The sequence below is a fragment of the Teleopsis dalmanni genome, chromosome 2, assembly GCF_002237135.1.
Source record: "Teleopsis dalmanni isolate 2A chromosome 2, ASM223713v2, whole genome shotgun sequence".
In the NCBI taxonomy this organism is placed as follows: Eukaryota; Metazoa; Arthropoda; class Insecta; order Diptera; family Diopsidae; genus Teleopsis; species Teleopsis dalmanni.
This window is the reverse complement of record NC_051847.1, coordinates 130,624,448-130,647,672: the sequence shown is the minus strand read 5'-3', so window position 1 is coordinate 130,647,672 and position 23,225 is coordinate 130,624,448. Positions and strand designations below refer to the sequence as shown.

The following is a 23,225-nucleotide window of genomic DNA, read 5'->3' as shown; positions in this document are numbered from 1 at the left end:
TGAATGGCAACATAGGTGGGACCATTCCCAAAAATCAAGATGAACGCATTCGTTAATTCCAAATATAAGAGTTTGGATTAACCGAGGATCTGGAGACTTGGGATTTCAATTAACACAGTTTCTTACGGGGCATGGCTGCTTCCGTGAATACTTATACCGGTTTAGGCTAGCAAGTAACCCGTACTGCCAGTCCTGTCCAGATAAAATTGAGAGTCCTGACCACATAATTAGAGACTGTATAAGATTCGTAGATACTAGACAAAATCTAGAGACACTAATTGGGGAATCCAGCCCTTCTACTATGGTAATGTAGATGTTGGCAAGCATCGAAGAATGGAGCTTTTACAAGAGCATAATCTCTAGAACAATAAATACTGTTAGAGCGGACGAAATACTTAGTACACAATCGGAGTGAATGCACGCTAAGTGCTCTTCTAACCTGCCCTGTGAAGGAATACCTTAATTGGTCGTACTGCAGGGATTTTCAGGATTTTGAGTTGAGAATGTAGGGGACTTTTTAGTCCGTAGGCATGTATGACTCAATTTGAGTCGTGCATGAATCGGGCATGCAAATGGTACGGGCCATTTGTATCTTTTGAAGATTTTTCCCCCAGGTCCGATACCAAAAAAAAAAAATCACAACAACAACGACAACAACAGCAACACTTTTTGCATTTACCATTGATATCTCGTGTTTGTTCATTAAGTTAATGTTCCATGTTTGCGAGTGTGTAGTATGCATAAAAAGTGTGGGATATGGATTGATAAAGACAAAATCTGCAGTTGTGTACTTACTGCACTACATTTTATGACATTAAAAATTACTGTAAACGATTTGCTGGTGTTTCCAGCTTCTCAGTTTAAAATGTAAATTGAATTAAAATACTTTCCGATGATGCATACCGAATCCGTTGTACACCAGCACAAATAATAAAGGTCACAGCAATAAATATTTTAATGAAAGTCCACAATAATTGTCAACATAAGTTTTCTATAAAAGGTTGTGGTGGGTGCATGTGCCTGTGCCTGTGACTGTGCCACTGACTCATCACGGAATCAGTTTGAGCGTGTTTAGGTTAAATGTAAACAGATGTTGTGTGCCATTTAATAATATATTTTCTTTAAACGGATGGAAGATAAATTAAGCACTGCTTATATAGTATCAACAAAAGAGAACATGTAATCGATATTGTTATTGACAAATATTATTGGAAATTTCAAAGACAGCGAAGTTGTTATTAATAATATTAGTTTATGTTTAGTAACTCAATATAACAAATTTAATGCCCTTAAAATATTTGCAACCTTGTATCTTAAGATTTTTCCCACCCAGGTTTAAGTATTGGAGAAGGCTTGTAATCGCTTAAGTTACACTAAGTTTAAAATGCAATTTAAGTATATGTTTCGATTTTACGATTTTACATTTCTAGTAAATTTTGTTCATACCTACAATATTAAATCTGCAACAATCCAATTACACCGTTGCAACATTAACAACCAACTTCAATAAACTTTAATAAATAACTTCGAAAGCATAACATCACGCATAATTAATGTATTGTTCGCACATAATCGTCACTCGAAGAGATCACAGTCCAAAATATTTTTGTCATCAATTTCGCATCTGAAATTCATGCGTAATTTTTTTTAATTTTTTTATTTTTGCGATTATAGTAAACTCGATTATGCACGTGGATCAGCAGAAATTATGTTTATGTAATTTTATGAGAAAAAAAAGGTTTGCAAGTTTTAAAATTAATTAATCGAAAATACACATATAATACTTTAATTAATATTCATATATAGACTTACTATATATAATATACATATGGTTATACTGTAATAATAATTAAATTCAAATAATTAATTAATTAAACTGACATATTCAGTGGGTAGAAGCGTTGTAGAAAAGATTGCTAACAACTAAAAATAAATATTATAGTTCAGTTAATCGTTTTCATTTATTTACAGGTCAGATTAAATTATAAAGGACACTACCAATATGTATATGTTGTCACTTTTTATTTGTTTATTATCAAAGTCATTTCAAACTTTTACTAATTTTAAAATTTACTGATATATTATTATTATTGTTTATTATTTCTTACTTATTCAAAGAAATTCGTAAAGCATTTACAAAAATTATAGAATTTTACTTAAAATCTAAATTGACAACATATTTGTTGTGTGTCAGATTGGCATATAAAAAGTAGGGCATATTATTAACATTATTATTAATGTAAATTCTTCAATAATTAATCTTCTGCAACTTAAAACACTTTTCATAAACTTGTACAGGTTTTAGTTTTGCTATCATTTAATAAGACTTTAATTTCTTTTTCGGGCAGAAGTATTTTATCAAAAAAAGACGTCTTTGTCATATATTTTTTATTTTATGACGATTACATTAAGAACAATCACGTTGAGATATATTAAATTCTTTAGGGTTTAAATTAAAAAGAGCGTCCCTACTTTTAAAAAGTACGCTCGGTATGTGCTGAGTATTGTCGTGAGATCACAACCCAGCATTCGCGACAAAGGAATTATATTCACTCCGTTTGTATACAGTTACAATACAATTGTCTAATAATTTAAGATCCATACTCCGATTACTGATTATTGAAAGACCCTATTCTAAATACATATTTTCCCAATCTTTGGCCCAATTTATGTCTTTGTGAATTGTAAGTAACAACAATAAATACCATAAAGTTATAATACTATGGTGTAATAATTTAAAATCCGTACTCCTTTTGATCATAGTGTTTGTAACCCTAAACTTAGGCCCCGTACAACGTGAACGTGATGCCATGTATAAAATTTTTAATTTATTTGTGAAATTATTTATTTTATTTATTTTACTAATGTAATATATATTATATAAATGCTGAGTTCATGCAGTGACTTTCCTGAATTGTGATAGAGTATTTTCTTCCTTTTGTAATTATAATATTCAGGATGTCTTTTTCATAGTTACTAGAGGCTAAACACCGTGTGCTTCATTGTGTATTTACATCTATGACAACTACGATATATCTTATTTAGTTGTAAAGATAGTATCATTTAGTAAATGTTTTGCCAACAAATATTTTATTTCGTTAGGAAAATTTTGGTTTGAAATAATGAATAACTTAAGCCGATCGTAGAAAATGGAACATACAAAACCTTAAAAAGAGTGGCGACTGATCAAGATATCAAGCAAAAAGTATAAAAGTTATAATTAGCTAAGGATAGAGACTGTAAAAGCAATCACAGAGCAATCTGTAATAAAACAGATATTTCGAATATTTTCTTAAGTAAAAATAATTTAATTATTACTTATTAATATGGGGTTATATTTTGATTTTAAATAACTTAAACTTTGGTTATAACCAAAAAATTCGTCCATCAATTCTATATGGTTGTGAAGCGTTTAGGAAAGCTTCAAACACTACTATTCACCAGCTAGAAATTGCACAAAGCCAGACTCTGAGAAGACTTTTCAAAATTCTATGGTACATTAGGACGAATGACATCCTCAAGGACATCAAGATTGATCCGATTAAAAAATACATAAAGGATAGAGCCCTGAAATTATTTGCGAAAACTGCCAGACTTACCAGCACCGCGTTATCAAATCTCAGAATGGTTACAGGCTTATCGGAGAGGTATGCAGATCTAAGGTCAATTATTGCTTAGTCTGATGAAGTGATAAACAATAATCTAGTCAAGGTGTAAAGAGGGGTTTTGAAAATACCTCGAGTTAAAAAAGAGTATATGTGCTTAAGTGCACTAGCTCAAAACAGCTTCAACATAATAATAAAAATTTGATTGTATAATATTTTTCAAAATAAAATATTTACGTATATAGAAAAGTTTCTTAACATCATTCAAAAAATTCTTTAAGTAGAAAGAATTACAATAGCAAAAAAATGTGACTAAAGTTTAAAACGTGTAATCAATAAGAAATGGAATTGTGGATGGAGTTAATACTTGTTAATTAATTATTAGGTTTTACAGTACTTAATCTTTACGATATTTATTTGATTCTTAGAAGAACTAGGAGCCAGAATACGGATACTTAGACAACACAAATAGATATATTGGCAATCGAATGATCAATTACTAATTCTATTTATCTTATTAAGTTGATCAAGTATTTATTTGTATAAGAGTCGTACATAGCTTCATGAACTTAATATACCAATTATATACGATAATGTAAAGGGTATAATAAGAATCTTTATTTACTGAAAAATAAGAACAAGCAATAACCAAACATATGTGAGAATTTGCTAAATATTTATGTTTTTCGGTGTTATTTATCCAAATTGCACAATCTCCTGTGAATCTTTTTAATTACTTCACTGTTTCACCTAAAAGTTTCAAAATGTTGCCAAGCTAACCAGAAATGAAGACGAGCATGTTGCTACGTGATATTTAGGGACATGAACAATGTCAACAGCAACATTGGCAATTAGACATTGTTAACACTCCTTAATCCCAGCGTTGATCTTGATAGTACACAATTTGAACACGTTAGTGTTGCAATTTTAAGCTTGTAACATAAAAAACCTATAACCTAATTCAAGAAAATAAGTACAAATAAGTAAATATTGCAATTCTTAACAAATTTCGTATATAACAAATAGCATTGTTGGTTGCATGCGTACTAGATCCAATGTATTGGGTCGTTACTTTCACTTTTTATTATAGATAATGTTTTGATAACCTTTTACACACTATTTATTTTCGTATTTTATTAAAAACTTTATATATCCAAAAAGTAACAAAAAATAATATATTTATTTGTACACAAATTTACACGTATTTAATAAGCACAACAACAATTATTGGTTAGCAACATGAGGCTATTGTTAGCCTGTCACAGCTGTCAATTGTTTTGTTGCTAATAATTAGTAGCAACATAAGTTGCACACTCGTAATTAAGTTTTTTTTTGTGTTTTTTTAAACAGTAAGCAGTTTTTATTTTTTAATATATATCTATAAATTTAATTTGTATTTTGCTGCAATATAAAATCGTGCGAATTTATTTTATAATTAAGTATTTGAAAAACTTGTCTAAATTTATATTTTCGGCAGCACTTCTTACCGAACACTCAAATACCACCCGCATGGCAAGCGGCTTTACTAGGGATCTGCATAAATATTTCAGTTTAAAAGAAGTGTTGCAAACCATGGAAAGATATAAAAAAAAAATTAATAAAATCTGTTGACCTTGAATAATTAACAATATTAATTATTCGAATAAAATTGCTATAAAATATGTGGCAAAGAAATACCGAACGCAATTTATAACTTTCAGACACGACCTTAAAAGCATTAAACCTACTGGTTGCCACTGTGCCTCACATAAGGAAACATTTTTTGGTCTCTTTTCCGATTCATGAGAACAAAATTAATTGCCACCGTCATATGACAAAATTATTTTTTATGAATTATACTTTCTAAAATTTTTGAAATATTTGTTTATTTTCATTACAACTTAATATTGTTTCCCAAAAGATACTAATCATTTAATTAAAAATTATATTTTAAATTCCTTTTCATAAAAAAGTTTATAGTAAGTAACTTATTAAAGTCAAAATAACAATAATTTTTTATGCAAGAGTTTTTTTTCATATAAAAATTGATATTTTCAATAAGAATTCATATATTTATATGAGCTTTGGCTTTCTTTATTGCAATTGGTAGTTTGAAGTCAAATTGTATTGACCTCCTTGAAACTACAAATAATCAATGAACTTTAAAATTCAAAAGGTTTATAACGATATCCTATTCATTTAACCTTGATCAAGAGCCTCTGCTCTGCTCTGTCTGCTGTCCAGACCAAATGCAATTGCGGGTCAATACAAATCACTGTATAGATTGGAGGACCGCAGAAAGAAATACACACGTTAATAGTTGTTTTCGACCAAAATAAAAATTCGGTTATATGTTTGAATTTAGTTTTATTAATTTAACTTCATTTATTTGGTATACCATAACAACAAAATAATATAGTTTTACCAGTACACCATAAGAAAATTTGAGTAATTGTGGTAGATTAAAAACATGTCGCGGGCCGCACAAGCATTAGCTGCGGGCCTCATGTGGCCCGTGAGCCGTGCTTTGGACAGCCCTGATCTAGAGTATTCCATAAAATTGAAACTTAAAGTAATTATTTTTATTACATAGTGTTGAGTGAGATATTATTGTAGCTGATCATTTCATTTTTTTATTTTGTATAACATGAACATATCTTTTTATATTTTTGTTACTCATGTGCGGACTTAAAATGCATATCCATTTTTTCAAGCTAAATGATTGGCACACTTCATTTGAAGGTGATGTGGCCAAGTTTTTGCACTTCTCAGTTTAACCAAATAAATTGTAAAGTTTCTTACATTTTTCCAAACCTTTCAGAATGGTTGATATTCAATCCAGCCGCAGCACGAACGCCCATCTTCAGTAAGAGTTGCCACAGAAGTACGTGCTTAATAAACCATAAACAAACTTAACTAGTTTGAATGTTAATACGATTATGTTACCATTAGCACTTACTTTTAATCATATTTATATTTGGTTGTTTGTAATTAGACACACATAAAAATCAAATTTTACGATATTTAATTTGAGTAGCGAAGTAACCACATGTGACCCTCACGTTGAATTTTTTATTTTATATTTAGTTGCACCATTTAACAACTACTTAAGAATCGTCGGTGGATCAGCATTAGCTAAGAAGCGAAGTAATATGCATACTAACAGTTAGTAGGTTATAAACGACCTTCATATAATTTTATGGCACACCTAAATGGTAACCACAAAAGGTGCAATTTCCAGCAGTCGAATTTAATACTTGGGATGCTTAGGTTCAGTGGTGCACAATTGTTTATTGGTAAACAAGTGTCAGTCAGCCAAGCTTTTATTTTACTAACTATTTTTATTTATATTCAAAAAACAAAACCACTTCATGCTGTTTTAAAATAATTTGCGCACGCGGTATTTAAAAGTTGCGGTTTCTAGCCAAAGGAAATAAAGAATTTAACAAGCGTGACATGATGTATATTTGCCAATAACTTGCATCAGCAAATGCGCTAATACTTTAAAAGTTTTACAAAAGTCGCCAGTAGAAGATGCTGTTTGGTTACCATATCGTAGAAAAGAAAAAACTCTACCAATTCGTTATTGTTAGTTTTTAGGTATTAATATTTAGATTAACGAGAAAAAAGTTTAATTTATGCTTATCAACGCTATATAGCTATATAAAGCGATTGATCGAAACCTACAATTTTATATTTCAAAATGCAATTCCACCTAATAGTACGATACACTGACTTCTTGATCGAGAATATCAAATCTGCATAACAGCTATCGTCTGTGTGTCTTTTCTGTGGTATCACAATAGGCCGTTTCATGTTTTAAGGCTTAATTAAACTCATCTCCTGCAAAACAGGTTGCAATTAAAAGTGATTTATAATTGAATTTAGTGATAAGATATGTATATTATAAATTTTAATATTAAACAAAATGTTTAGTGTCAAAAACTGTGTGCTTTAAAACAACTTTAGTCAAAAAAATCTAAATTTCTCAAAAATGGTCTATTTAACTTATACTTAACATACCCAGCAGTGCCTGAGCAGTTCTAACCTAATGAATTCACTAGTCCCCAAGTGTATTGTACTAGTCGCTTCATAGTCCACTTGTAATCATAATTCATAAGGAGTAGAATGGTGTCAATTGTCCTAGTATTATACTCCGCGGCACTAGTATTTTCACTAGTACTTGATTTGAAAGATAATAAATAAAACGTGCATTTTATATATTATTATATATATTTATTTTAATATATGTACACATATATAATAAATATTTTTATATTAATAAATTACTTTCTAGCTGATGGTGCTGTAATTATATCAGATCGTCTAAAGATTTAACTGATGATCTATAGATGATGTTGCAATCTTGTCTTCAATGACAAAAAATTGATTTATACGCTATTATTTATATTAACTGAACATGGTACTTACATGGAGTTTGGACACATTCATTCGTATTCATCGCAGCGTGTTTTAATGACTTATGTATACCGTTCTGTTATTAATAATATTAATTCTAGTTATTACTATATATTATTTTACATATTGACATAGTTAAAATTGATATCTGTTAACATTACTTGATCATAGGTTCACAGTCCACAAAGCATATTTTTGTATGATTTTACATGTTCGCCAAATCAACGCTCTATTGTGAAAGAGGTATAATATTAAAAACAAGAGAACGAAGCATATTGCTCTCAATTTGTTTATACCTTCTGTTGTTTGCTAACTACTCCTTAAGTAACAGACCTTTTTCAAAAGTTTTTTTTGTTATGTTGGTACACTCTTTCTTGTCAAATGGTACAAATTTGAGCTCCATCTGTCAATTAGTTTGTTTACAGCAGCTGTTAATGTGAAACTACCTCAAGTGCATTTAGCGATTTTTACTATGGAAAATTCTTGTTGTACGCGATTTTTAGACGAAACACGGCACCACTGTCATCGCTCAGGCACCATATTCGCCAGATCTGGCGCCTTGCGACTTTTTCCTGTTCCCGAAACTCAAATTGCCCCTTCGTGGTAAGCATTTTTAATCGATTGAATCGGTAAAAGAGAATTCGCCGAAGAAACTAAAAGCCATACTTTCACGGGGCTACGAAAAGTGTATGGAAATTGGGTTAAGCGTTGGCATATGTTTATCGCTTCAGAAGGAGCATATTTTGAAGGAGATAAAATAAATTTGGAATAAAATTTAAATTTGTGTGTTTTATTCACAAAATCCGAGAACTTTTTGAGCAGAAGATACACAATAAGCATAAGTAGTGGATTCTTGTTTCAACTGGTGAATCGTTGCAACACCAGTTCCACAATAAATAACTCTAATATATGGTTGAATTTCTTTGTTTGTTATTTGCATTTTGGTTTTATCTTGTTCAAAAATAATAGAATGCCCTATTAAATTTTGTACAAAAAAGCATTAAGAAATTTATATATTTTAAGTGGCAATTTAACTCATCCCCTAGAGCTTAGCGACAATTGTCTCTTAAATAAGTGGTTATATTACTACTATCGATAAACATTAGTCTATTAGTTTTATCTTAAAACTTTTATGTGCTTCAGATCACTGAAGCTCGTTTCGTTTCCACAATAGATTGTGATTATCATAATTTACTATCAAACTGTTAGTTTATGATCCATTAAAATAGACAAAAACAAGCTTACACATATATACCATAATATCATTCAACTGCAATCAAAATTAAGCGATTAAAATAATAGTTCGATGAATGATTTCCGTCGATTTAATGTTTTTTATTGTTTCTATTTTGAATTCGACAATTAATTATTACCGTATTATTTTCTTTCAAAATAGCAAAAAAAATACTAGCAACTTATCAGAGAAGAAATGTGAAGCAACATAGGCCTTTTCTTTTGTAAACAATCACAAAAGAACAACCGCTTATTTTAAAAATAATATATGAAACAACAACACTTCTGGCTTATTTAGTCTATTTTTGTTTTTAAACCGCTTAACTAATAAGCAGCTTAAATCGCATGGTTACCAGGACTAAAAATTCGTCTATTGTTAACGATTTTTGGAAGAACGTGCAAAATTTTTAACTATCAACAAATATTTGACCCTTAAAATTAACCTTTAACCCTTAAAATTCAAATTTTATTCACAATCATGTAAGAAATAAAATATTCTTACTTATAATTGCAAAGAATTATTATTTAATTTCGAAACTTTAACTTTAAATTTTATTACGTATTTTGCAGAGTTGTCATCAAGACTAGTGCTTATTTAATGTTGTTCTTTTGCGATTTACTTGCAAAAGAAAAAACCTATTACTCTTAAAATCCTTAGAGTAAGGTTTTACATCAAAAATCAAAATTCAAAACTCAACCTATTGTGGATGTTCACTGGAAATATGTTGCAAAATTTTAGTCAACCGTTAAAATCATATGAGCATTTCATTTACAATTAAATTCAAATACATAAATGAACTAACTAATTTAAATATATGAGATAAAAATGATTACTATTGCCCTTCTAAGACTCATTTTGTTTTCCTTTATTCAAATTAATTAATTTTTAATGTTTAGAATTTTTATATTTCATATATTATCTTTATAGTCTGTATAATATATAGTTTTGACAAACTCCAATTTAAACTATTTAAAATTGCCAGTACCGCCTTCGACCGAGAGCATACAGATATATGTTACATATGGCATCGTTAACTCTTAAAAGATTGAACATTTTCTTATAATAGATAAAAAAACATTACCTTTCCCTTTCAGTTGTTTAGGTCACATATCATATGTGACATAATAGATCTGTTGGAATTTCTCATTTGTTTTAAAAATCTTTCAAATAGTTCAGATATATATACAAGTAATAAAAATTTGCTCTTTATAAAAATATTGTTATATATAAGTAAATAATTTGTGGTAAACTCTCCAAGAAAATCTCACTAATAGGTTAGGTTAGGTTATACCAGAGTATTACCGTATATTAAAAAGATAAAAAAAACTAATGGTTTAAAACTACCTAGAAACCGGGTGAAAAATAAATACAAATGTAAAAAAATAACTTTGGACTTGTTTTTTTTTTTATGCATATGTTAATAAGAAAACCAGTACAGATATGTTCAAACATATATAAACATATACATAAACATATAAACAGTAATATATTAAAGGAAATAATTATTACTACCTTGGATATGTTGTTGTTGTTGTAACCCACCAGGACCTGAAAACAGATAACATGAAAGGATTATGTCAAACAAACACATACCTGCTTGTGAAGTCCCTTTGGGGTGGTCGAACGGCACTTGGTCGTCTTTGACGAGTGGCTCCGGGACGTAGACCCGGCCGTTCTTGGAACCACTACCTTGGATATAGTTTAATTTACTGTAATCATCGTTTAATATATTATTCCTTGACTCCTTGACTTCCTTGAGTCAATGCTGAGTTTTTTGATTATTCGAGTATCGTTTTCCCATAGTTTCCAGCATTTATCATTATTTAGGTTGATAGCTTAACTAAATTCGGTAATTTTTTAAAAAGTTATATTGTAGTTTTGCAATACAAAAAACTACATGTACATTTGCTATATGCTCCTTCAATATTAAATAATATTGTCAATCATATTTATTATATACTTGATGTGATCAGAATGTAATCTTAATGTTTATATACACTGGGTCGGTAGCATAGTTTCTATAAGCATTATGTACGTATGTTTGGCATCTAATTTGGCAAACGTTGAGTTCTTGTTTTATCCCTTCCTTAATAATAAATTAATGGTATACTCGTTAAATATAATTTGATCTAACTGATAGCATAGATATAGCAAAAAATTGCCAATGCTATTGTTAATTTAAATTATAAAAAATGTTAATTAGCAATAAAAGTTTTATGCGAAACAAAACAAAAAAGTAATACTGTTTTAGTAAGTTAATTTTAAATGAGTCGATACTCTTCAGGTAATTGAAATCACACAAAGGTATTTCAATAAAAATTTTTAATTTCAGTTGAACTTCAATTGTCTTTGACTGAAGACCCAATTTGTTAACCATTCCTTCATATCATGTTACCATACTTAAGGCGAGTAGTAACTCACCCGTAATTCTAACGAGTACGTTACACTCGCATTGAATGTCAAGTTTGTTGTTATGTCAAAGTGCTGAACTTAAATACCACATATGCCTCCAGATTAAACTACCAATGCGAATGTCAAGCTGGTTAACGTTATTGGGTTTCAATAATAAAAACAAATGTTATACAAAATTGAAATAAAATCAAATAAAACTGAATCTGTTTGGAATTAACTACGAAAGTATTTCAACTTCATCCAGCGTATGCAAAGTAAGTATGTGTTGGACTTCAAGCCATCATCCACAATGCTAGGTAATGCGAGTAAGTCGAAATTGTTGGTTTCGCTCGCGACATAATTACAATTGTGCCAACATATAAAAATCGTAATAAAGTCCGTATTGGTACTCGTTGGGCTTACAGCAGCCGAAGTGCACAAGCCTACAAGACGCGCATGTGCAATGTTTTGTAGGTGCATTGTTAGCTTATTTTGATATGAAATCGTTTTAATACATAAGTAAGTAGCGCATAAGTACTCTACCCTCCGCACTGTATTCTGTCGCTACTTTTAGCAAGTCATTCCATTGATGAACTTCAAAATGTCTATTGCATTAAATATAGGCTTTTGCACTTCGACAGCTCAGGTATCGCATACATTAACACTTCAATGTCTACTTTTAATGAAGTAAATCGTGAAACATGATATTTTTTCTTTGGTATCTAATTTGAATTTTTGTAATAAGTTTTAAAATTAAATACACTGAAATGAAGGACGAATTTAATGAGAGTTTAATTAAAATTAAACATTATTTTTTTTATTTATGAGCTCAACGTAATTTTAAGGCAACAAGATCATTGATTTTTAATATATTCTGATATGTTTAAGGTGTTTCCGAAACTCCTACTCAGGGTTTTCTTTTATATAACAAAAAGCTCAATTTAAATTTGAAGCAAAATTTAATGTTTAATTACTTAATATTAATGAAATATTAGGTAACTACGTAAATTTCATATGTTATCCTGTTATGCTAAATATTTTAACATACATTGATAATAATAAAAATCTGTTAATACTGACTTGAATTAGTTAATAATGCTGTGATTATCACATATACTTTAAAATAAATTTATACACCACATTTAATTTAAGGTAGCTAACTAGATAAATTTTTAATTATAGTATAATGACATATTGTATAATATAAACTTAATGAAGAAATTTATACTTAATATATTTTTCAAAACTATTGTCTAGTTTTAAGATTGAAAATGTATCATTTCCTACAGATATTCACAGTTTTAGTGATAGTTGTAGTTCTCTCTCAAAATTTATTTATTACTTCCACCAATTTATTAAATTATCAAACCTTTTGGGTTACTGTTATCTGTGTTTGTATTGAAAATATTTATATATTTTGTGTGATATTATTCTTTTTTTTTCTATTATTTTTCTTTAATTTTTAATGCTGTTAAATAGCACTGTAGACGCTGTTAATTTAAATATACAGTGACGAATATACATAATTATTGACACAGCAACCATATTGAACTTTAGCACTATTTTTACCTCGCTAATAATGCGATTTTTAATTAACAAAAAATTTTTTTAGACGAAACGCTTAATTTGGAATTCAATTCATTTCATTATGTTATCTCTTATATTTAATTTCTTGAAATTTAAAAACCAAAAAAGTACTAAATTAGGCTGAACAAAATTATTGGCACACCTAATAAAAAGATTAAAAAAAAAATTTAATAAAAAATTTAAAAAATATTTAAGGTAATAATTAATATTTAGTGGCCAAAATTTGTTATTTAATAACAGCTACTAATCGGTTTGGCGTTGAAGAAAACGATTTTTGTGTGGTTTTTGGCCTAATATTTTGCCACTTTTCGAGCAGTGCTACCTTCAGTTCTGCCTTTATTAATATAGCGTACTTCTTTAAGGGTCTATCCAATTATTCCAACAAATGTTCTATGGGGTTGAGATCTGGAGATTGGGCGGAGGCGACAATGTGTGTTTTGCATGATACGCGAGTGAAATCATGAGCAGTAGTTTTGGATCATTCTCATGTTGAATGTGGCAAGATTTCGGCACTTTTCTGTGCATTATACCTTTATTGCTTCTCATAAGGATAGCTATATAATATTTTTTGTCCATAATGTCGTCAATGAATTTCAATTCGCCGACACCTGGAGCAGACATGCACTCCCATACAAACACCACGTTTCACAGACATAGCAGGATTTTTTTTTTGTAGTTCGGTGTTTAGTATTCTTCAAACTATTTGGTGGCCGTTGTTTCGAAATATATTAAATTTTCTTTCATGCGAAAAGATTACAATGTTCGAAAAGTCGATAAGCTTGCTGAATTACTCCTTTACATATACTGAATGTTTCTGGCTTAAGTTTCTTATTATATTAGGCATTATATGTTTTTACGTAGGTTCTAAACCATCACGTCACTTAGGTATAATGTAGAAATGATAGGTTGTCAAATGTGTGAAATTGTGTCAAAATTGTTCATTAGAACCAAAGTGTCTCAATAATTTTGTTCAGCACAATTTAGAACTTTTTTGGTTTTCTAATTTTAAAAATCAAATATAAAAAATAATATAATGAAATAAAATAAATTTCATTACAAATTATGCATTTTATCTAAAAAATATTCTTGTTAATTAAAAATCGCAACATTAATGGAGTAAAAATAATGCTAAAGTTCAATATTCTTGTTGAGTAAAAAATTATGTTCGTCATTGTATGTAGACGTACCTTATACAGAGATGGTATTGCCGTGTTCCATTTAATATAGTAACTCGAGAGGAATTCTTTTTTAATTCAAATCTGAAAAACTTCACTTATATTTTTTTAAGCCATCTTATTTTACTCAAGCCATAGAACTAAAAAAATAGCGTCCTATATATACTTCAGTTAAGACTATCTCAAAACATTGTTGGTTAAACTTGTTAATTTTATATTGTATAAAGAAAAAACTGTTATAAATAAATCCTATCAAACTGAACCTAATTTGAATTGAAAAATTTCAAGTAATAAGTTAAACTATGGATGAAGTCATCAATGTGTAGGTGTATTGATAAAATATCAGTTAATAATTTTTTATTGTATTTCTAAACAATACTCAAAACAATTTTTTTGTTGACATGTCAACAAATTTATTTTATTCTTATAAGATATTCCGTATCGAACTCTAAATTGTATTCTCACAACAAATATACTTCCTATATCCGCATATAAAGAGATATTTATTTGTCAACATATTTGTCAGTCTGACAACAATAGTGAAAACTTAACAATTTTGCTCTTCAATAGGCAGGCACTTTAGCGTACGTTTGCAGTACTACAGATCATTATCATTATACACTACATTTGCATCTGATTAGCATAAATATTGCACGATCCTCACTCATTACAGTTTTTTTGAAATGTTTAACAAATAGACACGTTGTTGCGAACAATAGCCCAAGTCAATGAAATCCATCCTCAGGCTGTTGAAAACATTCTTTGTACGACAAATAATTAATTGTTAATAAGTATTTTAAGGTTGTAAACAAAGTGTTGATGAGGTGAAGTTGTAGTGTGACATCAACTTAAATTTCGTGTATATTTTTTTCGAATCTATTTAAACTTTTATTACTGATAAAAGATTTAATATATTTTTCCACTACTATAAAAATTTAGTTGTCAAATTTCAGTACAATACCTATTTTAATAACACATATAAACCTCTTTGGTTTTGTTTAGATTTGCTGTCTTATTGTTGATTGTTTGTATTTTGGATTAGTTTATCTGGGGATATACATTCTATATTTCTATAATAGTAAAAATAAAAACAAATGCACAAATGGAAAAACAAATAGGATTTCTGGTCGAGAAGCTTAGGATGATAGTACCTCCATAATCTATTTTATGTTGAAAAATCTATTTATAATAGCCAACATCATTCGGAACTATGCAACACATTTCGGCACTGTTCTCATAATATCACCCAAGTTTTTGATCCATGCCAACCATGTTATGTTTACTTCTTAATTTATTTAATTTATTTATTAATTTTATATTGATACATAATAATTAAAGTATTAAACTGCAATATTATTAGTATTAATTTTTCATTAAGTGATTTGGATTTTGACAGTATTACCTTAAATGTAGATAACTAATATATTATTACACATTCGGTATCTATATCAACAATCTAAATAAAAAACTTTATTTATTAACCTTTAAATTAATCAAAATATACCTCCCAATTAATAAACCTGGTATTTCTGAATGAGGCTCCACATTAACTGGACTGTGCTATTTTCGACTATCTAAATGTCATTGCAGGTTAAGAATTTTAATAAACATTATCAATAAGTGATAGATAGGTATATTTATGTTTTAACTTTAATCAGACAGAAAAGTACTGTCATTTGTTTCTGTTAGTTCGAATGACTTTCCTTTTCATTTTTATAGAATAATCTCATTAAAAAGTCTTGTTAAAGTATAGTTACTCCCTTTCTCTACAGACTAAGACTGGTAGTGTCATACTAACTCCTTGTTATACTATTATATAATTTTAAACAAAATCATAAAAAGATTTGCTTGCAGTTCTGTAGATATCACGCTAAGTTAATTATTTCCGAATTGAACAGATAATTACTACAATCTTATATTACAATCTTGATTTTTTTTAACTTTTAATAATTTGCAACAATCCTACTTGTATTTTAAATAAATATTTTTTTTAAACATACCTACTTACTGCTCTTACTTCTGTGGTTTATTAATTTTCCATAAAACTGCGAAACTATATTCTTATCATAAAAATATGCAATATTTTGCTAGTCTTTGAATATATACCTTCAGCTCGGATTTATTTTGTCCTTAAGAAATAGACCTTACACAAAAATTTTTTTATTATGTTGGTACACCCTTTCTTGATATATGGTACAAATTTGAGGGCCTTCTGTCAATTAGTTTGTTTACAGCAGCTGTTAATGTGAGACTTCCTCAAGTGCATTTAGCAATTTTTACTATGGAAAAAACAGTTGAACAACGAATTTGTTTGAAATTTTGTGTTTTGAACGAAATTTCATGTGTTGAAGCATTGAAAATCATGCAGAAAGCTTACGGGGACTCTTCTATGTCTCGAACACAGGCATACTAGTGGTATAAATCATTCAAAGAGGGTCGTGGAGTAATCGAAGATTTGCCTCGTTCTGGACGTCCATCAACATCAAATACTGAAGAAAACGTGCCAAAAATCAAGAAAATTGTGCTAGAAGATCGTCGTATGACTGAAAGGGAGATTGCTCGTGACTTAAATATCTCATATGGATCCGTTCATCACATTCTACGTGATATATTGGGGATGACACGCGTTGCAGCTCGACTTGTACCGAAACACAACAATCGAAACCAGTCAACAATCAAAAATCTTTCATCTTGCTATTCGACATCATTACGTCCTCCCGCTTTATGCGATCACAAAGTTGGTTATAGTTATAACACAATAGCTTATCCGAGTATCAACAAATTCAGACTATTATAAATGTATGCAATATTGGTCATATTTTAGTTTATGAGATAAATGCATATTTTCAGCACAATAAAGTCTTGAACACTGACGTGATCATAGGGAATTGCATTTAAAGTTCGGCTTTGATGTCCATAATACATAATAATAGATTTGAGAATTGCTTTTCATATTAATATTTTTTTATTTGTTTTTATGATATTGACCCTTCAACAGACGAAGTACAACATTGACGTAAGTCTAATAAATTTGCATTTTAATTTAAGATGCAAAAAATCGCAATAACTGGAAATACAATGAAATTGTATCTCATTTCGTTGAAGTTTGATTTAAAAGAAAATTATTTCGTAATTTATGTTGTATTTTTAGTTAAAAGAAATCATGGAGGAAGTCAATTATTCCATTGTGGAAATTTATTGCATTCGTGATTTATGCGAATTCAGTTAAATTAATTTTAAATAAATTCGTGCAAATTATATTTAGATATTTTAAGAGTGAATGTAGAAGGAAGTTTTCAATTAATCATTTAAATTCGAATATGGACAACACATTATTTTCAACATAAATGGTGTTTAAAATTATTTGTTGTTAATTGGCCAAAAACTTCTGGGCCTTGGCTAACACTTACATTTCAGTTTATTTAGCTATTGTAGTAAAATATTAAAAAGTATGACCTAATTTAATTTTATTAATATAAACTTTGTATATTATTATTCATTACAAATATATGTTAGTTATTATAATAGTTAGAACGATGAAAGCTAGGATTAAAATTAATATATAATAGATTTGGTTGGCGATACGAACAGTATCAACACTTCTTTCATATTTTCATTTTAATATACTAACTAAAATTAGACTTTGTCAAATAAGAATATGTAGGTTTCAATTCACAAGACTTAATTATCTTTTTTTAAATTTGTTATTCATTTTTATTATTTTGACGTATTTACAATTAAAATAAAAATATAAACACTCAAACCACAGGGAAGATTGAGCATAGCCATTCGTAATGTCATTTTCACTCTACTCTACTCTATTCTACCAATATGGATTCAATTTTATGTCTTTTCTTCTGGATATTCTTCTCGATATCTTCATTATCACAAATTTTATAATGACCATTGATTACTTATTGATCTTAATTCTTATTGTCCCTAGCTTAACATGAAGCTTTCAGACTCTTAATAAAATACTTTAAAACCGCTTATAAATTTGTCTCGATAACAAATTATCGAAAGCTTTTTGAAAGACATCAGAACCCATATGTAGTCGTAGAGTAAATTACGCAGATGAACTATAATGATAAAAACTATTCGTAATCTTCGAATAATACATTCTAAATTGACAATTAATCTCAATTTAAAAGTTTGAATTGTTAATTTTGGCTATCGACTGATGTTCGTTTTTTGACTTGTAATAAAATAATGAATAATTGACTTACTTAATGTACTTTGTAATTCACATTAAGAAATGTAATAAAATTGTTCTTTTCATTAAATGTTTGTTTAAAATACATTTTCTCAATCCTTGTTCATTCCTAAAAACTTTATTCTTCATTTGCTCTGATGGGCATTAATGTTTTTTTTATTATTCAAAAATATATTTAACTTACATATAAGTCTAGTGGTGTGTTAGAAAGTTATAAATAAGATTCTGTAATAGTATCAAAATTAGCACATGAAACCGATATTTTATTTGGAAGCTATCCAAAATATAATAAATATTTCATGTAACTACTTACATCATTGAAATGCTTTAAATTAATATCTTGAATTAAAGTTGCTTAATACAACAAATAATCAAACTTAAATTTATTGATATTCATTTATATCACTCAAACAAGCCATAAATCCCTATCAGTAATATTTTAATTCATCTGAATAAAATATACAAATAATAAAGACTGCAAAAAGCTATAAGTTAATGAAATATTCCATTGAAGTGAGTTTCCTTAACAAGCTGCAACGTAAATATAAAGATTATGGGGCGCCAGCGTATAAAACGAACTTATCATTAACTTAATTTAGCTAAATTTCGAAGATTGTTCCCAAAACTGTGGCTTTTCTTTGTTTTCATCGAAGTCTATCTTGTGTGCCAATGAATTGAGATGCATAACGAATCGTTGTGCAGAGACTCGTGCAGTCAACTTGATAAATACCCGTTAAAATTTCAAACTACAACTAAGCAATGAAAGGCCCTTTTACTCAAAAATAAGACCAAAGAGACGAAAATGCAGAAACGGAGTAAAGATGAAAAACGTAAGTACATGAAACTAATTTTATGCGCCACTGCAGTCGTTTTTCTGTTAAAGTTGTGACTGACTTTCGCAATTGGATGCGCAGTGCTGACTGAAAACTGAAGGCAGTGTTGATAGCAGCAGTTGTCTCGGATTTGGTGCAAGATGCTCTTTAATTGCAGCGAATCGTGCACTGATCTATTGTCAAAAATTTAAGAGGTATTGAACGCTGTTGGCAACGATAGATACACTGCTAATACTAATACTTTAAGCACAAAGTGAAGAGTTAGTCACTTCTTAAGTGTGTTAGGCGTTTATAGCCAAAAAATGTTGGAACTTTATAAACAAATTATAGATCAGATATGAGCCTTCTTTTTCGTTATAGTATCGAAAGTAATGATAATTTTATATCCACTACCAACTTAAAAACCAAAGAATATACGACGTGTATATGTGATAATATTCTCATGTATAATATTTACTATATATTGTATGAAAATCATTACCACATTACAACTACATAATACCAATACATTATTTTGTATTATAGGTTTTGGTTATTTTTCTTTGGGTCTGAAATGAAATAAATTTTCATTGAAAATCAATATAACTCTTTACATGGCGATAGTTAACACTATCAATCGATTGAATTACAGTTTGACTGAAACTAGATATAACTATGATATTAAGGAATTATTTATGAAGTTACAAGATATATAGCCTATATACCTACTTGTTATTTTACATATTTTCGCGATTTATATAGAACTATAAAAAGTCACTTATATTTACCGTCAGATAAATGTCATTAAATTTAAGTTTCAAAAATCTATTGTGAGTTAGCGAGCACGATAGAGGCAAATCCTAATTTATAGTTTAGTATTACGTGATCAGTAAGTGATTAATAATATATTGACATATAGTAAAAGTAGACAGCTTTATAGCACCATTTTACACTAAGGTAGTTTAAAAGCACACTTTAATGAACGTTTTCCATCTTCATTTTTATCCTCTATAGATTGAAGATACACAAAATCTACTCACCAATTATAAGATATTAAATTTCCTAACATGCGACTCAAATTTAAATCCAAATATTGCGATCACGGTATTCTCACATACAATACAATTAATACTTTTTATTAAAACTTAAATAAACTATTTAACATGATTTATTGTGTGATGAATATAAAACGATCAACCGTTTAAATCACAATTTGATAGAAACCAGATATAAATACTATTGATAAAAAAAATATGTAATATAGCTACAAGATACTCTTGACGCTTAAATGCTTAACTGATTATATCTTGAATAGTAATTGTTTTTCTATTTTTACCTATATTGAACCTTAAATTCAATATAGGTAGATAAACGGGGTTTTTTTTTAAATTTATACATATTATCATAATGAAATATTTACTTAATAGCAAATCTGCATACCACCAATTAATTCTAGGTTTTTATTTAACGACTTCAACCACGTAAGTTATCAATATTGATGTAGATCTGCATATATATAAAGAGAAATATTATTTTCTTTCTATATTAAATAACTTAGGCAGTAAGATATAATAAAGGAAATAAAGTAATCGATCATACTTTGTTTACTCTTGTGCTGCAGAATATTGTAATAATTATGTTTCTTTCAAAACTGAAATGTTTTCAATTCTGTGTGAATTAATATGTAGATTTAATTTCATGGAATCATTCTTTTAACACTCGCTTTGGAATATACTTGTAGCTGTCCATATTCTCGATAATCACAGTAAACTGGATTATAATTTAAATATATTGACAACATAAAACTTGTAAAAATTCAGAAGGAAAATTATATTCGAAGTAGAAGTTTTCAGTTTTCTGATTAAGAAAATAAGCAGAACACAATAAATAATTTTATAATTTAGATATAGCCTCTGTGTTTTCAACCGCTATATACTTCTTATCAGAATAGTCATATATCTGAAGGTGACACTGTTAGGTCTCCAAATACTTGTCATTACTATCTTATAAGTACGTTATCTTAATAAAGAGTCCTACGCTTTCTATTTTGTATGGTATATGTTATGTATGTTATTAGAACATCTAAACATGTACATATAAATATTTTTTCCAGGCTTTATTTTTGTAAACATTGAAATGCTACTGAAAAATAAAAATCTAACCTATGTTTTACAATCGTCTGAGTTATTTCAGTAATCAGGGGAGAGAAATATTGGCTTAAGTCATATTTACTTAAGTCAATAAATTCACAAATGGTTTTTCTTCATATATATAAAAAATTAAGAATTGAAATCATAAGTTCAAAATTAAATAACATTATAATTTGGCTATTTATAATAGTAAAAAGAATTGGACTAAAATTCAAGTAAAAATGGCAATCGATTTACAATCATCGAATTTATTCATTTGAGAATAAGTTAAAGGAAACACCCAGGCATAGCACGCAAATACCTGACAATTCTATGTTATAGATATAAGGCACATATGTTACATTCAAAGTCTACATCCCTGTTCACAAAATACATATGTACAAGAAGTAGAAGAAGAACCAAAACAAAAAGGATCACTGGTATGATTAAAACAAATCAAATCATTTATTGGTACCCATAACAATAATAGATACCATGATTGCACGGACTTATCAGAAGAAAAACTTAGTATCACAACAGGAATCTTAACAGGACACTGTAAGCTGAAATACCACCTAACGAGATTGTGCATATATATGAATGCAAAAGAAAAGTCAGCCACACATGTGCTGTTAGAATGCCCTACGCTAAAGCACATACGGAAAAGACTCCTGGAAATGTATATCCTTACGGAAGAGGCAATTAAACTCTGTAAAGTAGGTTTTATACTACTCTTTATCAATGTAACAGGCTTGGACACATACTCCAAGCATAGAAGGGGGCACAATGTATGCCACGGTCGCAGTGATATATCTTATATCAATAATAAGTAAATATATATAGTGTATTGTTTTATTACCTATTCTGATATGTATATATTTCTATAAGTCAATTTAAAAACTTACCAACTCTATACGTTTTTTATTTTTTCTACTAATCTGTATCGCCTGAATAAAGTTCAATTTTGCTTAATAGTTTATATTATAATTTTGCATATCAAAATTTATCGTAATCAAAATCTTTTTATTTATACCTGTCATAACAATTAGTGTTTCATTAAATGTTGCCTCACTGATGTTTATAAACATTTTGTGAAACAATTAAAAAGCACTTCAGCTTCATTTATCATACTTTCCCATCTGACTATGTAAAAAAAAGCAGGTCTCAAGGTGCTTCTTCCACATTTGCAGACATTACCATACTCAACACAATTCGCAGTATCCAAGACAATCCATCCAGTTTGTTTCTAATATTGTATATTATTCGGCACTCACGCCGCCCGTTTCCACTTCACCTTCGACAGCAAATAAACACTTTCGATTTCATGTAATTCAATACGCAAAACAGCCAAAAAAAAAATAAAAATTTATAAGAAATTTTAAATTTAGTCAAGGGTTACTTAATATCTAATTTTTTCTATTTTCATGTACATTTTTTACTCCAAAGAGGTAAAGATTAAAGAGGTTTACACAGTAAATTTGCACATTTGTAGCGAAGCAGCTTTTGTGCTGCATGCGTTATTTGCGGTTTACTGTGTTCCACTTTAAATTAACAATGCAAATGCTACACAATGTAGCAAATTGGCAGATGAGCACTTTATTTTAATATTTATTTATGTACGAGTACAAGTTTTTTCCTCTGCTCCGTTACTGCATCTGAGTTAGGTTTTCAATATTTTGTG

The 23,225-nt window shown here is 28.9% G+C and overlaps 1 protein-coding gene across 1 annotated transcript; it reads left to right on the top strand.

The window, feature by feature from the left end:
* Positions 1-11,938: 11,938 nt before the first annotated feature.
* On the top strand, positions 11,939-17,187 carry LOC119675716. Its single transcript, XM_038086921.1, has 2 exons — positions 11,939-11,954; positions 16,823-17,187. Exons 1-2 carry the CDS (start codon positions 11,939-11,941, stop codon positions 17,185-17,187), a joined length of 381 nt encoding a protein of 126 aa, XP_037942849.1.
* The last annotated feature ends 6,038 nt before the right edge of the window (positions 17,188-23,225 follow it).